This window comes from Mytilus edulis, chromosome 9 (assembly GCF_963676685.1).
Source record: "Mytilus edulis chromosome 9, xbMytEdul2.2, whole genome shotgun sequence".
Taxonomy (NCBI): Eukaryota; Metazoa; Mollusca; class Bivalvia; order Mytilida; family Mytilidae; genus Mytilus; species Mytilus edulis.
The window spans coordinates 51,412,071-51,431,409 of NC_092352.1; the positions used below are offsets into that span (position 1 = coordinate 51,412,071).

General features: G+C 30.8%; 1 protein-coding gene across 1 annotated transcript in view; it reads left to right on the forward strand.

Annotated features, from left to right (window-relative positions):
* The first annotated feature begins 2,793 nt into the window (after window positions 1–2,793).
* The window catches only part of LOC139490036 (uncharacterized), a 194,490-nt gene continuing 177,944 nt past the window's right edge, over window positions 2,794–19,339 (forward strand). Inside the window, exons 1-8 of the mRNA XM_071276888.1 lie at window positions 2,794–2,962; window positions 4,933–5,087; window positions 6,352–6,553; window positions 7,533–7,711; window positions 8,834–8,999; window positions 9,572–9,766; window positions 17,067–17,240; window positions 18,271–18,453. Coding sequence (XP_071132989.1) covers window positions 2,794–2,962; window positions 4,933–5,087; window positions 6,352–6,553; window positions 7,533–7,711; window positions 8,834–8,999; window positions 9,572–9,766; window positions 17,067–17,240; window positions 18,271–18,453 — 1,423 coding nt within the window. The remainder of the gene's footprint in view (window positions 2,963–4,932; window positions 5,088–6,351; window positions 6,554–7,532; window positions 7,712–8,833; window positions 9,000–9,571; window positions 9,767–17,066; window positions 17,241–18,270; window positions 18,454–19,339) is intronic.

Genomic DNA, 19,339 nt, shown 5'->3' on the forward strand with positions numbered 1-19,339 from the left:
TAATCAATTCTACTAGCTTGACTGAAGTTTTGTCTTTTCCAGGTATACTGTATTTTTTTAGGATTTAAATATCGCCATATATCGATTAGATTGTGTGTTTTAATTAAAGATTTTAAACTATTTACTGGTTTTATATTTTTGCGTTTTTCATTAGTAAGTTTTCTATCTAAGTTTGATAGTGCATCGTTCATGTCGCCGCCTATTATTACCGTTCCAATTGTATAATTACTTATGAAATCAGACAGATTTTTAAAGAACTTGTTTCTTTCCGTTTCTATGTTTGGTGCATATATGTTAATGAGCGAATAAACTATATTTTCTATTTCTATGTTTAACATTAGTATTCTACCGTCTTTGTCTTTGTTTTCATTGATTACTTTACATTCTAACTTATTATAAATTATAATGGCTACCCCTTTACTTTGGGTTGTACCATGACTAAAATAGATAACGTTACTAGTTTCAGTATATAATTTTTTTTCAAGATTTTCATCAAAGTGACTTTCTTGTATAAAAGTTATAAGACTTTTTTGATTTTTTATCCATTGATAAAATCTTGTTCTTTTCTCTTTATCTCTGAGTCCTTTAAAAGAAAGATAAGAAGTTAGCAATATCCTTTAACTCTACTTTCCGCTATATAGATGATGTTCTTTCACTAAACAATTCAAAATTTGGTGACTATGTGGAACGCATCTATCCAATCGATAAAGGATACTACAGATACAGTAAAGTCGGCTTCATATCTTGACTTACATCTAGAAATTGACAATGAGGGTCGGTTGAAAACAAAACTTTACGACAAAAGAGATGATTTCAGCTTTCCAATTGTGAACTTTCCATTTCTAAGTAGCAACATTCCAGCAGCACCTGCATACGGGGTATATATCTCCCAATTGATACGATATTCTCGTGCTTGCATTTCCTATCATGATTTTCTTGATAGAGGTTTGCTGCTCACAAGGAAGCTATTAAACCAAGAGTTCCAAATGGTGAAGTTGAAATCATCCCTTCGTAAATTTTACGGACGACATCACGAGTTGGTTGACCGTTATGGAATAACCGTTTCACAAATGATATCGGATATGTTCCTTACGTCGTAACAACAATCCCCTTCCCTTTCATGAATATGACCTACCGAATTAGACTATTTACCGGATTTGTAATCACATAAGCAACACGACGGGTGCCACATGTGGAGCAGGATCTGCTTACCCTTCCGGAGCACCTGAGATCACCCCTAGTTTTTGGTGGGGTTCGTGTTGTTTATTCTTTAGTTTTCTATGTTGTGTCGTGTGTACTATTGTTTTTCTGTTTGTCTTTTTCATTTTTAGCCATGGCGTTGTCAGTTTGTTTTAGATTTATGAGTTTGACTGTCCCTTTGGTATCTTTCGTCCCTCTTTTAACATTCAGCGTACATATGTGGATGTCTTTTATCATATTGATTGTTTTTAAATTTGTTATTTATTTTATTCAAAGTACGCTTGACTGACTCGTAACTACTTTCTTTGTTGATAAATTCTAAAGGTGTAACACGTGACAACCTGATGGTAAAGTTGTTTAAAGCTGTTGGGTTACTTTTAGTGCCATTTATTAAAATTTCAAAGTTGTTTATTATTTTGATTCTAGTCTTAGGTGGTTTGTGTATTCTTTCCTTTCTTAGTGCACATTTAATTTTAAAAAGTAAAGATAAAAATCTTTTTATCTGGGATTAATTAGTTGTTAGTGGCTTTTAACTAGCTGTCAGTAACTACAAGTACTCATTTCTGGTGTTTTTTGTTGTTGTTAATACATTGTAACCAAAGAATCCAACACTTATTAGAAAATAAATGTATTGTTTTTAATATTTTACAGTCAGTTTGAAGAAAAAAGAACTGACAAAGAATTCAACGACTTTATGAAAATATTGCTTGCACTTTGAGTCAGGTGTATATTGCGAAAAACAGTCAAAATATGTCTAACTAAATTTAAATATAACATGTTTTTATTCTTTCTGTACCTATTGATTTAAATATGAAATGATATTTATGTAGGAACTTTGAACTAATATTTCAAGTCTTAATAAAACGGTTAGGGTAAGAAATATACACATGATTGCCAAATGTTCTTTTGGTATTTTTTTAGTTTTCAATGAGGGCAACACTGCGTATGTCGTTAGCTTGGAAATGTTTACATTTTCATTATATCACTATGTGATCTTGGGATTTTCAGGAAGTATATGTCATCATGTGATTAATGCAGAATACGAATCAAGAGGCACAGAGCCTTCAGGTGTAATTTCCAACGCTTTCATCAATCGGAATTCGAGATCCTGTTTATGGTCTATTGTAACAAACGTTGAATCAATCATAAAAGTCAAGGTAAGAAAGTAAATTGACTTCTTTAATTTTTCTGACAAATGGACATAGTTTGGGAGTAACTTTTCTAAATCTCCAATTAACATGATTAACCAAATACATATGAATGTATTCAGTATCAACGGTTAATTCTTTTTTTTTCTTTTTTTTTCTAGATTTTCATTTTAACATTATTTGTTGTGATTGTTTAGCTTTGATTTATTAGCTCTCTAGGCATAAGTATACAATTAATGTAATAGTCTTTTGTTTCGTGATCTTCACATCCCACAAAGACACTCCATCACAAATAAAGTCATCACTGTCTTGGTTATAACAAATCTGCATTGCATCTTGTTAAAAAGAATGCCCTACTACCATTTATAGTAATACTATAATAATATTAAGCATGTTAAACCTTTCGCAGATAGAATCGTTAAATATTGAAAAAAATGCTGACATTATGGAATTAAGGACTGGTGGAATTAAAGGAGAGATTTTCTTGGCCGAGTTGACAGGCACAGTAAATAACCAGCCAGTTTATTATTCCTCAGACAATGTGCTCAACATCCGCCTGGTGACAGATAGCTCAGTGATACAATCTGGCGTGTTCAGAATTATCTGGACTACAGGTTTGTCAGAACATCAGTAAAGTCTGTTAAAATCTGTTATTATAATAAATTTGTGAACAGAAACTGGATAATTTAGCAAATAGAAAAGAACCCTACCTAGTAAAAAACAGTCCACCAATGGGTCTTCAATACATAGAGAATTAGATATACAAGCATTACTGAATATGACCATTACGTATACAGTGAAGAAGCAATACGTAATAATGTCATAGCCTATTCCATTATAAAAATCACAAATTCAAAAGAGGTTTTAAAGGAATTGGATACTAAAAAACTTGCAAGACATACTCACCCAAACACTGCCGCAATTTGTGGAACTTTTTTTAAAGTGCTATTCAGTTTGATATCATTAATTTGTTTATATGTAATAAAAAATAATTTGTTTATGGGAAAGATAAACATAAAATTTCTGAAAAACCAACCAACTTATTTTCAAAAATGGAATCATATTTATGCAGTTCTCTCAACATTTCTTTTACTCACTCTAATTCTTCAGCTTAATTATATCATGGTATTTATGTGAATCGTTATGTTCATTCATACTTGATATATTTAATCGGAGTTCCTTTAGACCCTTGTCATGCTTGTCAAGAACAAAAAGATCAAAGAAGCCAGATTATTTCATTTCACTTTCAGATATATTAATGAAATTCTTTCCATTAACATATCGAACTTTTCTCCTTGGGTTCCATTTATCTATCCCCAGAACTAGAAATTAAAGAAACTACAGACAAAGCATCCTCCGCCTCATTTCTAGACGTTTACGTCGAATTTGACATACATGTACACAGTCATCTCAGTACCAGAATCTATGTCAAACGAAATGATTTTTATTTCGTAATCCCCCACCTTAGTAGCAATATATCAACTTCACCTGCATATGGGATAAACAGTTATCGACTAAGTTTACGACTTATTCGGTATTCAGGATCCTGCAGCTCCCATTCAGACTTTGTAAAATGTCATCAGTGTATGAGCAGAAACTTGATGAACCAGGGGTGTGTTGAAGAACGTCTCATTCTTTTTTCTAAAAAAAAGTTCGTCGGGAGGTACATGTATCAATACCATGTTGACAAATATTCCGTATCAACTTCACAAATAATACATGATGGTTTTAAAGTATAGATTTTGCGTACTGACGTTTTTCATCATCTTAATACTGTGTTATAGTGTTCTTTTATTTGTCTTTATTAATATTACTTTTACCTTTACTATTTGGTCTGTTTTGGTGTTTTACATATGCATCACGGCATTATGTTGTTTGTATTATCTTATATGTTTGTTTGTGTGCTTTGTCTGTGTCTCTTTTTGTGTTTATTTGATACATTTGAACTGGCTCTGTACTTTTAACATCCCGCCGATGTGTTATTCCTGCATACTGTGAACGACACAATTATTCTATATCTCTGCTGTGTGACATTTACATTCTGACGCTATTCTACGCCAGAATTAATGTTAATATATAACCCATTCGGTCCAAGTACTTAAGATCTCTCAATCCTTTATAAGTTGATTTAAAATACATAAAAATAATACAAAAATAAGTAAGCAATGAGGTAGGTTTTTAAATATGATATTTGCTTTTTGTGCTTCTTTGTTAAATATATATTTGTTTTTGTTGTGATTAAGATTGTGACACGATGTTGACTGCTGTATCCCCTTTTTAACATTTTTATCTATTATGTCTGTTTGTTTTGTTGACACATAGTTGTCAATGTAATGGATGTTAATGCAATTGTCATACATAAGAGAGGCGCTATAAAACCAGGTTCAATCCACCATTTTGGACATTTTGGAATATTACAGTAGTTTTTCTATCGTTATATGTTGTAAGCATTTTATATCTGTAAATTGGATACAATTTACTAGATTTCGATACAACTTCCATAGAAACATTCACAGACTGCACCATAAATGAAAATACCCATTTTGTAAATTTCATAACACTTACAATGAATCCATATTTTCAGATGTTGCAGAAGTTTTTAATGATGTCCAAATCTTGACAGCCACAAGTTCAGTGCAACATTTCAAATCTCCGCTTTATGATTCTGAATATCTTCCGGCAGAAAAAGTTTTTGAATGGAAAATTACTGCCAGTACGGAAAATATCATTACTATGCAGGTAAAATGAGTAATGATGTTTCATGTTGCGGGATATGCAGGATCATATTAATATATATTGTTTCTACTTGTTGCTCTGATTGTATGATAATTTGCATGCCTATATAATATCTATTATCATTAGAGTTGGTCGAACGATTTTTTTTTTGTGACATGAAACAAAAATATCATATCTTGGAACAAGTACGGTAACAAACCTAAATATCTATGAATATTATTATGTCCCCAAAAAGAGGCTAGGTTTGTGAAACAACTGTATTTGCAAAGTGTAATCTTAAACACAATATAAACTTAAGTACTAAAACAAATGTCATATCTTCAATATGATTATATACGGCATTAAATGAAATTTGCGGTGAAATCGTGACAAAATTAATATTTGGTATTTGGCGTTTTTACGATTTTTTTTAGCGGCGCTGCTTATAAATCTTTAGCATACAAATAGTGAGTCTGGCATACACAATTCTTAGCCTGGTATCATTAATATTTTGTTACACCAAAATCAGATTGAATATCAAGTAATTGTATGTCACATCTTTTTTATGAGCTTTGGTTAAATAAGCCATCATGATCTTTTGCCATCAATTATCATTCCAATTTCAAGTGTGAGACTTGTAACCTTGGTGACATTAATTATCCAAAAAATAAGGGTTTCGCTGAAAGATTACATATGATGATGTTGACATACACAAATAGCTTTTATCCTGAAAATTGACGCTGGTATAATTCAATTTCATATTTTCAAAAGATTCTTTTAATTCAAATGATGAAAAAAAAAAACCATACAGAAACAGAAAAGAATGAATGATTAAATAGTAGTTTAAAATTAAAAAAAAAAAGACTGATTATATCAATTAGTGAACAATAAACAATTTTGCGGGAATAAGTCCCGTAACTGTTATCTGATCATCACTTTTTCGTTTTTTTTCAACCATCTCAAGTACACAAGTACAACATGTGTTCAAATGTAATAATGCATTATTGGAGGTATTTGTCCTTCCTTGACTGTAAAGTATTGTCAACATAAAATGATCTAAAACTACCCTCATAACAAAACAAAACAAAACAAATAACTTTTACAATCCTTTTAAAAAGAAAATACAGCAAAACTGGCAATCAGAAGTAAAAACGTGAAAGTGGCGAACGTATCTATTTTATATGATACCTTCTGGTGTTTAACTGATGCTTTTCATTTTACTTTCCTGAATTTATTTTTAAATCATTCCTTCTATATAACATTGATAAGCATAATACATATTTTACAGTTTGAGAATCTGGATATAGGAACAGATGGGAAGCTGTACTTGTGGGATCAGGATGCAATCTCATTAACTCCAACTTTAGATGTTGTCAATGCCTTCACGTCAAAATATCACATATCTATATCTAAGTCAATTAGATTGATGTTAATTTCTGGAAAAGGAGATGCTCAATTTCCTAAAGGAATATACATCAATTACTGGGAAGGTTTGCAAGATGAATTGTATATCAAGTACATGACATGCTTAGTGTTGTAGTATGAAAGTCATGCAATCCTTTGAATTTCAGGATTGTTTAAATTAGTTTTACATACCAAATGGTTAATTTGTATTTTAAAACACATGCAAGTATACTTTTTTTTAAAGCGAAACTTCAATATATCTTTAAAATCTAAAGGAATTGTACTGCTGTTGAACGCTTAACTACCATCACTGAAATTTGTCTACATGGTTCATGTGTTCAGTGACCCAATCGAGGTGACAGTTATTCATCGATGTTCAAATCTTGGAAATCAAGTAAGAGAAGACAAATGTAGATATCAAACAAAAACTTTTGAATTTTATGAACCCAAAGCTTAATAAGAATGATTAGTACCATTGTTTGTTAACAGCACTTAACGAAAGATTTGTATTGTCGATTAAACTTTATGGATTTGTAATGAATATGCAAAGCATTCAAAGAGGAATATTTTGATAATATATCAATGTAACAAAAAATGTAAGGAACATTATAATCAATTGAATCTCGTTGCATATGACGTTGAATACAAAAACCTAGAAACCTTAAGTGAAAAGATAACATTTAAGTATAAATATTCCAAACAAATTCTTGGTCATCTGACAAAAAGCCCCTGCTTTCTTAAGTAAGGATAATAATTTTTTTCGAAAACATTAATAGTTGCTCCCTGTAATTGCTGATTATGATGATTATAAATGATCAAAAACATGCATTTACTTAAGTCCGATTTATAGAGGTTTGCGCTTGCACCAACATTTCAGTAGTCAAAAGACTAAATATCTTGATGATATAATGAGTACAAAAGTTAAACAACACATATAATAGATACTGCTCTATATGTTGCAACCGTTGTGTTGCTCATGGATACTACAAATTTGGTGAAAGGTCTCAAGTGATGTATATATGCATTTGGTTTACAAGTGTTACAGTAAAAACTCTATATTTTTAGGGTGCAATATAAATTACATGACAAAAGAAGGGACTATTCATTCTCCAGGATATTTTGCTCATAGTTATCCAGAAAATATTCAGTGCACGTGGATTATACAGCGCCCAACAGAAGAAACAAGGGCAATGACTCTCAGATTTAACAAGTTTGATATCCAGCCAGAAGGAGATTACTTAAAGGTTAAGGGCATACGATACAGTTTTGATCCCGTATTTACATTTTGATAAAAATTTCCATATAGATTATTTTATACCTGATTAATTCAAATATTTAATTAAAAAAATATACCTTCATGTACCTTTTTGAGCAAAATGAGGTAGAAATTTTGTATATTTGCTCAAAATTCGGATTTGTGACCGTATTTTTCCTTTCGAAAGAAAGTATTAACTTTTTTATCTTTAAAAATATAAACACAAATTGTTTTTTGTTAAATAATATGTAATTTCTGTATTTTATAAGTATCTTAAAAATTTATACATTTTTTATTCAGAAATAAATCATATTTATCAAATACAAATTACATTTATGAATGCAGAAAAATCATCATTTTTTGCTGTATATTTATAAAATTTTTAAAAAATTGCACTATTTTAATGTTTTCATGCAAATTGACACACCTAATCTTCTCGCGTAATTAAACCAAAATGGCATTTAAAAAAGGGGGGTCCATGAATTCGGTTTCAGGTTAAATAAGTTTGAATGATAAAAATCAGTCGAAAACAATAATGAAATAGTTATTAATGATATATTGATTGTATGATGGCCCAGGAGGGTTTTTTATGTTTCTTTCTAAAGTGTGTAAAGATTCTTCTCATAAAGTCACTTAGAAATTCAAGGAAAAAAGAATTTTGCTAATGTTTAGTAAACTTGCAGTGTGGTTGTAGGTACCATCAAATTCTTTGTGATCTTTCTATTAGAAATAAGTGGTCATATATTATTGTCCCGATATTCAAATCTTGTCAATATATTAATGTCTAATATAAGATTTAAAAGAATAATGATGAGAAGTCAAAGAACCATCAGTTTAGTTTTTTATCCTTATATTATCACAAAATTTATGGTTTTAATACAATAAGTAAAATAAAAATATACTCAACCACATAAAGGTTCTATTTATGAATAAAAACATTCAGAGCTAGATATTACTTAAGGATGCGTTTTTATTATTCAGAATAAAAGCAAAATGGAAAACATATGCTGATATTTGGTTAGAAAAAAAAAATCATGAACAACCATTTTGGATAATAAAATAATTCCAAGGTAACAAGTCGTCAACAACAAAATTATTATGCATATTTCAGATATATAATGACACAACTGAAGCATTGCATGCTGGTGATGGATTTACAGGAACTGCTGATCTGACAAATAATTTTGAGGTTAGATCAACTAATGGAAATATCAAACTGGTATTTACTACAAACTATGTTCTGACAGATAAAGGATTTGAAGCTGAGTTTTCCCTAGGTACTTTGACATAGTAAAAATAAAGAAAGATTGGCAAAAGTGTTTCCTTAATTTTTTTTTACCTTGACAAACATAACATTTGAAACGTTACATCAGCACAAATGCATGCACTCTGCTTTCATATTACAATAACACTTAAACTTGAACAGACCTGTTTTCTCCTATATTTAGTTTAAAAAGATATATTGATTTCGGAAATTATGACATAGTTGAACAACAATAACCGGACATTATGTTTAAAATGTTATGAACATGACTTCACAAATTATGACTTTTATATATATTTTGATAACACAATATCGTGCATTTTCATACTAACTTTAGAGTAATTTTAAACCAATAAAATAAATATAATATCAATGATTTCGAACATCGGCTCAATTTTCTCAAGTTGAATAACTTATGAATGTCATTTTCTTTTATATATAACAGCTTTCTGTTACGTGCAGGTTTTTTACATATATATTTACATTTGATTAACAGTCAACAACAGATAGGAGAGATACATTGTAAGATATGTATCTTTCGGTTTTACTTATAAGTATGAGTGTTATCCTTAAGCTTTTTTTTAGACTGCCACAATTTCGCTGTATCACCAGAAACTCATTTTAACTCTAAATCAAAGTATGAAGCAACTTTCGGGAATATTGTTGATTTTAGTTGTGATGAAGGTTACTTGTTTATGAATGAAGGTCATTCTGACAGCATTTCTATCAGCTGTCAGAAGGGAGGAGAATGGACTACACCAAGGATACCATACTGCATAGGTGAATAATAAATTAGAAAAAAAACATGTGTGAACTTCCAGTCATCAAAGATTTTTCAAGATAACTTTTAACATGATTTACATTAATATGGAAATCTAAAATCACAACATTTACAAGGCAGGCACATATAAATACCTGATAATGTCAGAAGCATTATGACATAAAGAAATTTACAATTATTGTCGAATAATCTATAAAAGGTCAATGCTGCCTCATAATGTTCGAACTTTAGATTCTTATCAATTCAAACCGAGGATATTATCAGCCCAGTAGTTAGCACTTATATGCTGACATGAATTATCATTGATATGGTCATATTAATAAATTAACTGTTAACAAAACTTTTGATTTTTTGAAATACTAAGGCTTTCCTACCTGAGGAATAAATTACCTTAGCTGTATTTGGCAAAACGTATTTTTTATGCTCAAAGTGATTCTAAAATTGAAAAGGGGAAATAGCGGATGTGTCAAAGAGACAACAGCCCGACCGAAAAGCAGAAAACATTCAAAAGCCAGTGATGAGTCTTCAACATGCACAGTAAGAAAATGTCGAACCCGGAAGAGTGCTTCAGCTGATCCTTAACAAAATTGTGTACTATTTCAGTTACAATAAAAGTCATATTAAAAGCCAAACATGTAAATAAACTAGAATTAAAAATCATACAAGACTAACAAAGGCCAGTGAATCCTGACTTGGAACAGGCGTAAGAATGCGATTGAGTTAAACATGTTTTGTGATATCTCAACCCTCCCTCAATACTTCTAGCCAATGCAAACGCTCAGCAATACTCAATCTAACAGAAGGCCGAGTGATAATATGAATAATAATAATAATAATAATTAAAAACCAATTGGTCAGAGAACAATTGAAGGTCTTTCCACTTCTAACAATTTATTTTGATATGAAAGTATAAGAATTCGTGTTAGAATGTAATTTCCAGTGTCAAATGAAAGGTAATTCTTAGCTGTTTCCAAAAATATATGGTTTCTATATACTTTTTAATGGAATAAGTACCAAAAGAACTACTTCCGGTTTACAAAGGTCACTTCCGGTTTGCTTTTTGAAAAGTCATTTGGTTTGTAACCTTAAGCACAGAGTCATTTAGCTTTATCGTAAATAGTTATGAATTTGAAGCAAAGGTCAAAATCTAGAACGTCCAATTAACATATGACCTTGACCTCAATTTCAAGGTCATTGACCAAGTACTTCTAATCAAAGGACCCTAGGTCTCTAAAATGTATGGTTGATTAGTTATATCACTTTACGCATGATTCTAGATATCATAGGGTGAAAACTCCAATTTATTGTCTACGCACCCTTTCAACACAAATGAATAATTTACAACATGTCGCAACTAACAATTTAGTAAAAACTAATTTGTCGATATCTTAAATAGTTTATGAAAATAAACCAAAATCAAAAATTTAGAATATGACCTTGACCTTTGACCTTGCACTTATTTTAGTTTTTTTAGACCAAGGATCTCAAATCAAAAGACCCTAGGTCTCTATCACTTATGGTTTACCAGTTAGAAATCCATATTACTTATATCAAACACAAAAAGGGGGAAAACTCGCATTTGGAATCCATTTACGGCTTCGGTCAAAATAAAACAGAACATACTGAGGATATAACAAGCAATTTGGAAAAATAAATTTGTCGGTTTCTTATACGGTTGCGAAGCCTTAGAGATAACAAGAAAAACAGTGTTTTGGGAGATAACTCTTATATGGGAAAGTATTCGGTTAAGCGGTGTAAACTGTTCAAAATCACTTTCCAAATATCTAAGTGACATCTTGTGAAACAAACAAAAAGCGAAGGAAAAAATGTAGGCGGAAGAAAAAAAAACCAATTGTTCAGAGATCAATTGAAGGTCTTTCCACCAATAAGGATCTATGTTGATATGAAAATATTAAAATTCAGCTGAAAATGTCAGTTCCTATGGCTTTATGATGTATAAATATGAATTTTAAGCAAGGTCAAAATGTACAATTTATTAAAACGTATGTTGTTGGTATCTTGTACAGTTTATAAAACTAGTGAAAATAAGCCAAAATAAAAATTTAGAATATGACCTTGACTTTTGACCTTAACCTAATTTTCTTTTTTTCTACCTTATACGTATGAATTTATCAAACAAATCGCCTATCTTAAATTTTCAAAGGGAAATAACTCCCATAAGATGTCTTCCGATCACTCAAGTGAAATGAACCAAATCATTCTTAAGAAGAGACGAACAATTTGGTGAAAACAGTTTGCTGTAATCTTTTACAGTTTTAGAGATATGGCAATAACAAGATAAAGAGGACACGTGGAGATAACTCCTATAAGAATAAGTGTTCGGTCACACAGGGTGAGTTTTGAAACCCCCATTACTGTACACTATTGGCCAAAAATCCATTCGATATGTTGTAAGACAAAAAAGCATCTCAGACGGCAGAAGAAAAAAAATAATAATCAAAAGAAAAACAAAAGGATTTTCCACGAAAAGTGGAAAGACCTAATAACAATAATCAGAACAAATTCAATAGGTCTTTCCACGGAGAGGTGGGAAGACCTGATAATCAGAAGAAAACCAATAGATCTTTCCACGGAAAAGTTGAAAGACCTAATAATAATAATAATAATTTAAATAATTCTTCTGAGAACAATTGAAGGTCTTTCCACCTCGATAATAAGAATGAAATTTAAAACAAGAGGCTCTCAAGAGCCTGAATCGCTCACCTGGTAAACAATGCCTTCGGCCATGTTTTTTGACGATTTAGAAAATAAAACACAAACTTTATTTTATACACCCTACTGATCATTCAAATGAAGTTTGGTTGAATTTGGTTGAGTAGTTTTAGAGGAGAAGATTTTTTAAAGTTAGTAAATATGATGAACAAATTGTGAAAAATTGTCATTAAAGGACAATTACCCCTTAAGGGGTCAATTGACAATTTTGGTCATATTAACTTATTTGTAGATCTTACTTTGCTGATCATTTTTGCTGTTTACAGTTTATCTTTATCTATAATAATATTCAAGATAATGACCAAAATCTGCAAAATTTCCTTAAAATTACCAATTAAGTGGCAGCAACCCAACAATGGGTTGTTTGATTCATATGAAAATTTCTGGGCTGATATATCTTGACCTAATGAACATTTTTACCCCATGTCAGATTTGCTTTAAATGCTTTAGTTTTTGAGATATAAGCCAAAAACTGCATTTGACCCCTATGTTCTATTTTAAGTAACGGCGGCCATTTTGGTTGGTTGGCCAGGTCACCGGATACAATTTTCAAACTAGATACCCCAATGATGGTTGTGGCCAAGTTTAGTTCAATTTGGCACAGTAGTTTCAGAGGAGAAGATTTTTGTAAAAGATAACTAAGATTTATGAAAAATGGTTAACAATTGACTATAAAGGGCAATAACTCCTAAAGGGGTCAACTGACCATTTCAGTCATGTTGACTTATTTTTAGGTCTTACTTTGCTGAACATTTTTGCTGTTTACAGTTTATCTCTACCTATAATAATATTCATGATATTAATCAAAAACAGCAAAATTTCCTTAAAATTTCCAATTCAGGGGCAGCAACCCAACAACGGTTGTCCGATTCATCTGAAAATTTCAGGGCAGATAGATCTTGACCTGATAATTAATTTTACCCCTGTCAGATTTGCTCTAAATGCTTCGGTTTTTGAGTTATAAGCCAAAAACTGCATTTGACCCCTATGTTCTATTTTTAGCAATGGCGACCATGTTTGTTGATAGATCAAAACTTCGGATAAAATTTATAAACTAGATACCCTAAGGAACATTCAGTTAAAGTTTGGAAGTATTTGGGCTAGTAGTTTCAGAGGAGAAGATTCTTGAAATAGTTTACGACGACAGACGACAACGGACGACGACAGACGACGACAGACGACGGACGACGACGGACGCCAAGTGATGGCATAAGCTCACTTGGCCCTTCGGGCCATGTGAGCTAAAAACGATGTTAGAAAATATCACTCCGTGTTGATGTTAAGTGGTAAATCAAACTGATATAAAAAAATAAGATTAATAAGTTTATGCAGTAGACTTAATTGTTTTGTAATGAACTAGAAAAAATTCTAGCAACGGTCAAAATCTAGAACGTCAAATTGACCTTTGAATTTGACCTCAATGTTGAGGTCATAGGTCAGGGATCTCAAATCAAAAGACCCCAGGTCAATCACTTGTATGGTTGTGGAGAAATACTGATTTCAAATACATAAGGGGAGAAAACTCCCATAAGGGTTAACCAAAACTTATCGTCATAAGGTGGTGTGAATGTCTTCCGCCATCTTGGATTGTAAAAAACAGAGAACCTCAGGTCCACATTTTCTATCAAGTTAACAAAATTTGATTCAGGAATGCAGATATTTAATGTGCATTTTCATTTAAAAGAACCAATTTATAAGAATATAATTTATTAATATTAATATTTTGACAAGTGTTGATTTTATTTTGTTGTTTTAAAATGTTTTTGAATTGGCATTTTAAGGGGAGGTAACTTTAAAACAGTGCATTTTCTGAAGGATTCTACATGGAATTTTCCTATTTTGTATTTTAACCGGAAAAAACGTACGGTCCCTAGCTTTTCTTTTGATATCCCGAAAGCATTGTCTGAAAGCTATCTTTTCCTGACTTATATTACAATTCTATCATTTTGTTTAGTGTCTAATCACCAAATGGAGTTTTTTCCTGTATAATCCATACAAAATGTGTCATTTTTTTCACAACCTGTAGCTTGAGAAAATGACCTATCATTTTTATTATATTTTTGAACATATATCAATAGATACTACGTTTTGACAAGGTATGAGTTTTGAAACCCCATTACTGTACAAAACAATTTTGTAGAAATAATCAGTCGAAATCTTATAAGGTTAATGAAAATGAGTGAAAATAAGCCAAAATCAAAAATTTAGAATATGACCTTGACCTTTGACCATATTTTCATCCAATTGGACCAAGGACCTCAAATCAAAAGACCATAGGTCTCTATCACTTATCGTTTACCAGTTAAAAATTCAAATCAGTTATATCATATACATAAGGGTGATAACTCTAATATAGAGTCTCCGGATAGTTTCGGTCAAAATAAATCAAATCATTCTGAGGATGTAACGAGCAATTTGGTAAAATAAATTTGTCGGTTTCTCATACGGTTGCGACATGTAAGTAATAACAAGAAAAACAGTGTTCGGCGACATAACTCTTACATGGAAAAGATTTAGGTTACGCGGAGTCAGTTCCAAAAGCATATTAACTGTTCGAAATCATATACAATATATCTAAGCGACATCTTGCGAAACAACAAAAAAAAACAGCGAAGAAAAAACAAATTGACAGAAAAAACAAATAATAATAATAATAATAATAATCAGAACAAAACCTATAGGTCTTTCCACGGAAAGGTGGAAAGACCTAATAATAAATTACATGAATAAACTTAATATATAGTTTTATATGTAACAGTGAATTTGTAAAACCTAATATTTCAGGGATCTTACAAAAAAACTGAAACTGTTAGTGATTTTAAAAACTCACTAATTATTCCAGGGATTTTGCAAACTCACTGATTTTATAAATTCACCGTAACACATGTAAACACGAATATAACAACAACAAAAACACTTATAGGTTGCACTTTGTAAATACAGCTGTTTCTCAAACCACGCCTCTTTTGTGGAGATATAGAATATTCATAGATAATTGATTTTGCTTACATACTGGTTCCCAGTTATGATCTGTATGTTTCATCTAATAGAAATAGAACTTGGTAATGTTTCCAGTAAATATACATATGCCTACTGTATGTATTGAAATATGTGGCAATCCTACAGTCAATGTAGGGATAGTTAAGAAATTCAGTGTTAGTTTTAACTCTTTGTTTGGGACATATAAATGTTGAAAATATTCCACACAGCCCTATATTTTGACTTTTTAAAAATATTGCAGTGTATTATAGGATACAAAATATCAAAAACTTCATAGAACAAGTAGTACAGCCGTAAAAGAGTTCATATGGGAAATTGCATTGTCTATATTTACAGAAATGCAATTTATATATAGTATACATAGTGGCTTAACTTACAAATTTCACACTTTTAAAACTATAATGACTTGTAAGTCAGAGTAGTTGAAAGCAGATATACTTTTTGATTTTTTAATTTCACTGGATGGTGAATTCCACACGTTTGGACCTCTAAAAGAAAAAAATGATTTGATGTAATTCTGTTTTTGATTTAGGGACAATAAAATTATCTGATGATGATAGTCGAGTATTTTACGATTGTTGACTAGGCACACTAAGATTAGATATATATTTTGGTGCCAGTCTATATTTTGATTAATACATAAATAATGACTTGTGGTAAAGTATTCTTTTAGAAACGGGAATAATTCGAGAATCGAGAATCATTAAATAGTTCAATAGATGGCTTACGAATATCGTGTTCATTTAGTATAATTCTAGCTGTTGTTTTCGCAATCTTAGTAACCTGTCAACTAAAAACTTGTTACAGTTTCCCCATACTCAACAACAGTAATCCAAAAGTGGAAGAATATACGAATTGTAAAATTAAATTCGTGCATTATGTTTCAAGTATTTCTTGATTCGTTTTGATTAAGGAGGTAGACCTAGGTTAAGGGAAATAACTCTTAAAATCAACAGTACGTTTGTGTCAACCATTTTCAAAAACATATTCTAAGCTTCTAGGTTACATAGATTGTTTTTAATCTGTTTCAGGTAAATGCTTAAAAAACATTGATGAACTTGACTTTTACAAACGCTTAACTGATTTAAAGAGTTATCTCCCTGAACCAAGGTCTACCCCCTTAAGCTAATAAAGAATTAACTTTTTTGATTATATAATTGATTTGATCATACCAAGAACGAGTGGTGTCTACAAAAATACCAGGGACTTTTTCACAGTGACTTTCATTATTTTTGTCCGATGTCAGAATATGTAACAAAAACAATTTAACTAGTAATCAAAATAACAATGTTTTGTTAACAAGTAGCTTTTGGTTCTTCTTCTAATTATTTCACTGAAAAAATAGGTTTAACGGTTTATTTTCGGTAATTTAATAAACAAAAGACCTACAATGTTTGAATGATCAAAACAATATATTTATAGATCATATGATCTGACTTAATGTTTTTTTACCTAAAATAAGAAGGATGCCATTTACAGTTCACTTCGATACAGTTTTCATGCTGGTTTTTGAATCACGAATATAACATTGCACACCACATTTGATATCGATTCAATATATTACAGCTACATATTGTCCAATCCCTCCAGCAGTAAACAACGCATACATTGTGGAGTCATCTGGTGTAAAGGTTGACAATAATGTGACATACAAATGTAATGATGGCTTTACTATGAACGGGGAAACAGTCATTAAATGTCTGAATGGCGGAAGATGGGAAGAATCACCAAGATGTAATGGTACATATATTTTGTCAAATACAGTCCAAATACTCGTCTGTGTTTCTTTTCTCAGTGAAAGATGCAAACTGTTTTCACTGTACTTTTACCAAACATAAATATACCAAATGATATTTGAAGTACGAAACAGTCAAAGTAGAAACTTGTAATAAAGGTTTATCTATGCATTCATGTTGATTTATATTATCTTAATCACAGTTCTTTCCAAATTTGGAAGTTTAAATCGACTTAATATTTTGCAAGAAAAAGTTAATTCACTACATGAGTTTTTTTCCATTAGTACATCAACGTTAAACGTTATATCGAGGCGAAAAAGATAAAGAGAGAATACTAGTTAGAAAGGTATGCATATTAAATTATGCCCAAAAAAGGACATAATTTTTTTTAAAGAATATCAACGTTCTAGCTCCCACCTCTGAAAGTCTAATCACATCATGCTCATTAACAAAATAAATATACAAAACTGAACGAAACGACTTTCGGATTAAAACAAAAAAATGATGTATGGTTTTGATGTTGTGTTTTGTGTAATGTTGATTGTCTGATTGTTTAAACTATGGGTTTGTCCATTTATTTTCGACTCATACGTTTGAATATTCTTTGCATCCCTTTTACAGAATGTAACAAATAAAATAATAAATTATATATTTACCTGTCTTAAGCTGTGAATTGGTTCTCAATTTGAAGCCAACTGATTATGAAACTAAAGGTTGACATTATGAGATTTTTACGCATTTTATTAAGTTCTCCTAAAAGTATTCTTTCAAAGATATAATGAAACAGCAATTAAATCAAAAAGAACTGTTTTCGAATAATTTTCATTGTTACATCCTTACATAATTCTTTGCTCTATATTTTAAATAAGAATGTCAGTTTCATAGAAAAAGAGCAAGTTTGGACCTTTGTTAAAATTACAGATAGCCCCTTGATGATTTCATTTCCAAGAAGTTGCAGTCTTATTTAAGTACAACTGCTTGCTGTATTTGTTAATATGTATTAATACAAATTACATATTTTATCATTTTTTAAGCTGCCTTTTGTTCTGCTCTCCCAGCTCCTGAAAATGGTGGCATAGAAGTACTGACTGGAAATGGGAGAGACTTTGCCTCTGTTCTCCAGTATGTTTGTGATCCTGGTTATGAGACGTATGGGAATGTAACAACATATTGTCAGACTGGTGGAAAGTGGTCACATGTTCCTCCTTCTTGTGAAAGTAAGTCCTCATCCATTTACAAATAACTTTGCAGTAGTTATCTTAAACATATTAAAGGTTGATGATCGGTTTATATTTTCCTATATCGTGCCAAAATGTAGATTTTATTGTGCTTTTTCAAAAATATAATTCAAAGTATGGGTCACTGCGGGTTTTTTGTCAAACTACAAGTCATGCAAAATTGTCAAGATCTGCATAGAAACATTTTTGCGAAAAGAAAAAAATCGATAAGATAGAACTTCTTATGAAAAAAAAGGTTTTGTAATATGATTTTAAGGAAAATGAAAAAAAAAACTTAAGTCATTGAACTTGTTTTCTTGCTACAATTAAAAAATTGAAAAGGTCATTCATTTTCCTTTTCAACTTTTTTACTATTTGAGTTATTAACCCTGAAGGTGGATCTCTACAGATATAGCATTTTTTTTCACCAATGAATTCTTAAAATTTGCATACATATACTATTCAATTGCCTCTATCAAAATTTGAGTTAAAAATATTATGTCACCAGATTCGTTTACATGGTAACAGCCACCAAAACTGGCACATCACATGAAGTAAAAATCCAGGGTTTTTGTCAAGCCATTGAAATTATTTTGAAAGATTTGTTATTACAGAAATAATGTTAAAAATATAAATAAAACACAAATAATAGCAGTTTTATACATATTTACTTAATTCCACCCCCATGTCGTCAACAATGGTGCAAATGAAGTTTTCTATTTTTCTTGAATTTCAAAAAATTGGTCGAATGAATGGGTTTTTTTAATTTGAAATAACATAGTCCAAACAATGAGCTTTCAAAGACAAAAAGAAATAGAGTTAACCAGACTATTTCTAATCTAAAAACATTTTTGTTTCCCATGCCGACACAGGAAATAAGCAGCCT